Here is a 2843-nt window from a genome sequence, read left to right as displayed (position 1 = left end):
GTGAGAGAGGTGAGGTGGGGTTGGAGGGGAGAGATGTGAGGGAGGTGAGGAGGTGTGTAAGTGAGGTAGGAGAGGAGGTAAGGTGGTGAGGAACTGAGGGAGGTGTGTGACCTTAGGGAAGTGTGGGAGGTGAAGGAGGTGAGGGAGGTGAGGTAGGTCAGGAGGTTAGAGTGTGAGGATGTGAGGATGGTGAGGTGATGAGGAGGTGAGCAATGTGAGGAGAGGTAGTGGATGGAGGTAAGGGAGTTGACGAGATGAGGGAGGTGAGGAAGATGAGGGAGGTGAGATGACATAGGTGAGGTGAGGTTAGGACACTGAGGAGAGGTGTGAGAGTTGAGGGAGGTGAGGTGAGGTGAGGGAGGTGAGGTGAAGTGAGGGATGTGAGGGAGGTTATATGAGAGAGGTGAGGGATATGAGGTGAGAGAGTTGAGGGAGGTAAGGTGAGGGAGGTGAGGGAGGTGAGGTGAGGGAGGTGAGGGAGGTGAGTTGGGGAGGGAGGGAGGGAGGGAGGTGAGAGTGGTGAGGAGGTGATGTAGGTGAAGAGGCAAGGAGGTGAGTAACTGAGGGAGGTGAGCTGGTGAGGGAGGTGAGGAGGTGATGGGGGTGAGGAGGTGAGGGAGGTGAGGAAGGTGAGGGAGGTCCGGAGGTGAGGGATGTGAGGAGATTAGGTGCTGAGAGAGGTGAGGATTTGAGGGAGGTGTGGAAGGTGTGGCAGTGGTGGGAGGTGAGGGAAAAGAGGGAGGGGAGGGAGGTAAGGAGTTGAGGGAGGTGAGGGAGGAGAGGGAGGAGATGGAATTGAGGGAGGTGAGGTGGGGAGTGGGGAGGGAGGTGAGGGAGGTGAGGGTTGTGAGGAGGGGAGGAGGTAAGGTAGGAGAGGAGGAAACGAGGTGAGGAACTAAAGGAGGTGTGTGAATGTTAGGGAGGTGTGGCAGATGAGGGACGTGAGGTACGTGAGGGAGGTCAGGAGGTGAGAGTGTTGAGGAGGTGAAGGTGGTGAGGAGGTTATGGAGGTGAGGGAGGTGAGTAGGTGAGGTAGGTGAGGGGATGGAGGTGAGGTGAGGTTAGGGCGCTGAGTAGAGGTGTGAGAGGTGAGGGAGTTGAGGTGAGTTGAGGGAGGTGAGGTGATGTGAGGGAGGTGAGGTGAAGTGAGGGATGTGAGAGAGGTTATGTGAGAGAGGTGAGGGATGTGAGGTGAGAGAGTTGAGGGAGAAGTGAGGGAGGTGAGGGAGGTGAGGGAGGTGAGGAGAGGATTATGAGGTATGTGAGGTGAGGGAAGTGAGGTAAGGTGAGGGAGGAGATGTGAGGTGAGGGAGGGGAGGTGTGGGAAGTGACAGAGGTGAGGTGAAGGAGGTGATGTGATGGAAGTCAGGGATGTGAGATGAGTGTGTGAGGTGAGGGATGAGAGGTGAGGGGAGGAAGGTGAGAGTGGTGAGGTGAGGGAAGTGAGGAGATGTGTGGGAGGTTAGGTCAGGTAGGTGAAGTGAGGTGAGGGAGGTGAGGGAGTTGAGGTGAGGATGGTGAGGTGAGGGTGGTGAGGGACGTGATGTGACATAGGTGAGGTAAGGTGAAGGATGTGAGGTGAGGGAGGTGAGGGTGGTGAGGTGAGGGAGGTAAGGTGAGAGAGATGAGGTGAAGGAGGTGACAGAGGTGAGGTAAGGGTGGTGAGGGAGGTGAGGTTAGGGATGTGAAGGAGGTGATGTGAGGTGTGGAAGGTGAGGTGAATGACGTGAGGGAGTTGAGGTGAGGGAGGTGAGGTAAGTTGACGTTGTTGAGGTGAGGTTAGGAAGGTGAGGAGAGGTGTGGGAGGTGAGGTAAGTGAGGTGAGGGGGTTGAGGTTAAGTGAGGGAGCTGTGGGAGGTGAGGGAGGTGAGGTGGGGGAGGTGAGGTGAGGTGAGGGAGGTGTGGAGAGGTGAAGGAGATGAGGAGGTGAGGAGGTGAGGAGGTGAGGAATGTGTGGGAGGTGAGGAGGTGAGGGAGGTGAAGGGATGAGGGAGGTGATGGAGGACAGGAGGTGAGAGTGGTGAGGAGGTGAGTGTGGTGAGGAGGTGAGGATGTGACAGAGGTAAGGAGTTTTGGGAGTGGAGGGAGGTGAGGGAGTTGAGGAGGTGATGGAGGTGAGGGATGTGAGGAGGTGAGGAGGTGAGGAAATGAAGCAGGTGTGGGAGGTGTGGGAGGTGATGGAGGTGAGGAGTGGAGTGAGGTGAGTGTGATGATGGAGGTGAGTGTGGTAGGGAGGAGAGGGAGGAGAGGGAGGTGAGGAGGTGATGGAGGTGAGGAGGTGATGGAGGTGAGGATGGGATGGAGGTGAGAGAGGTGAGGGAGGTGAGGAGTTGAGGGAGGTGTAGGATGTGTGGGATGTGTGGGATGTGAGGGAGGAGAGGGAGGTGAGGAGGTGAGGGTGATGATGTAGGTGAGTGGGATGTGGAGGAGAGGGAGGAGAGGGAGGTCAGGGAGGTGAGGAGGTCAGGGAGGTAAAGAGTTGATGGAGGTGAGGGAGGTGAGGAGGAGAGGGAGGTGAGAGAGTTTAGGTGGAGAGGGAGGGGAGGGAGGTGAGGGAGGTGAGGGAGGTGAGGAGTTGAGGAAGTGAGGTTGGAGAGGATGTCAAGAGGTGAGGAACTGAGGGAGCTGTGTGACGTTAGGGAAGTGTGGGATGTGAGGGAGGTAACGGAGGTGAGGGAGGGCAGGAGGTGAGAGTATTGAGGAGGTGAGGGTGGTGAGGAGACATGGAGGTGAGGGAGGTGAGGAGGTGAGGGAGGTGAGGTGATGAAGGAGGTGAGGGAGGTGAGATGAGGTAGGAGAGGTGAGGTTACGGCACTGAGGAGAGGTTTGAGAGGTGAGGTAGT

The 2843-nt window shown here is 57.3% G+C and overlaps 1 protein-coding gene across 1 annotated transcript; it reads right to left on the bottom strand.

The window, feature by feature from the left end:
• Positions 1-1769: 1769 nt before the first annotated feature.
• LOC149750809 (uncharacterized) lies at positions 1770-2843 on the bottom strand (the record flags this gene model as incomplete). Its single annotated transcript, XM_089914755.1, has 1 exon — positions 1770-2843. A coding segment is annotated over one exon (1008 nt), but the record flags the coding sequence as incomplete, so codon positions are not given.

Source organism: Delphinapterus leucas, chromosome 1 (genome assembly GCF_059928025.1).
Source record: "Delphinapterus leucas isolate spDelLeu-1000000601 "Yukka" chromosome 1, BTC_Dleu_Yukka2, whole genome shotgun sequence".
NCBI classification, from domain to species: domain Eukaryota; kingdom Metazoa; phylum Chordata; class Mammalia; order Artiodactyla; family Monodontidae; genus Delphinapterus; species Delphinapterus leucas.
This window is presented reverse-complemented; position numbering and strand designations above follow the sequence as displayed.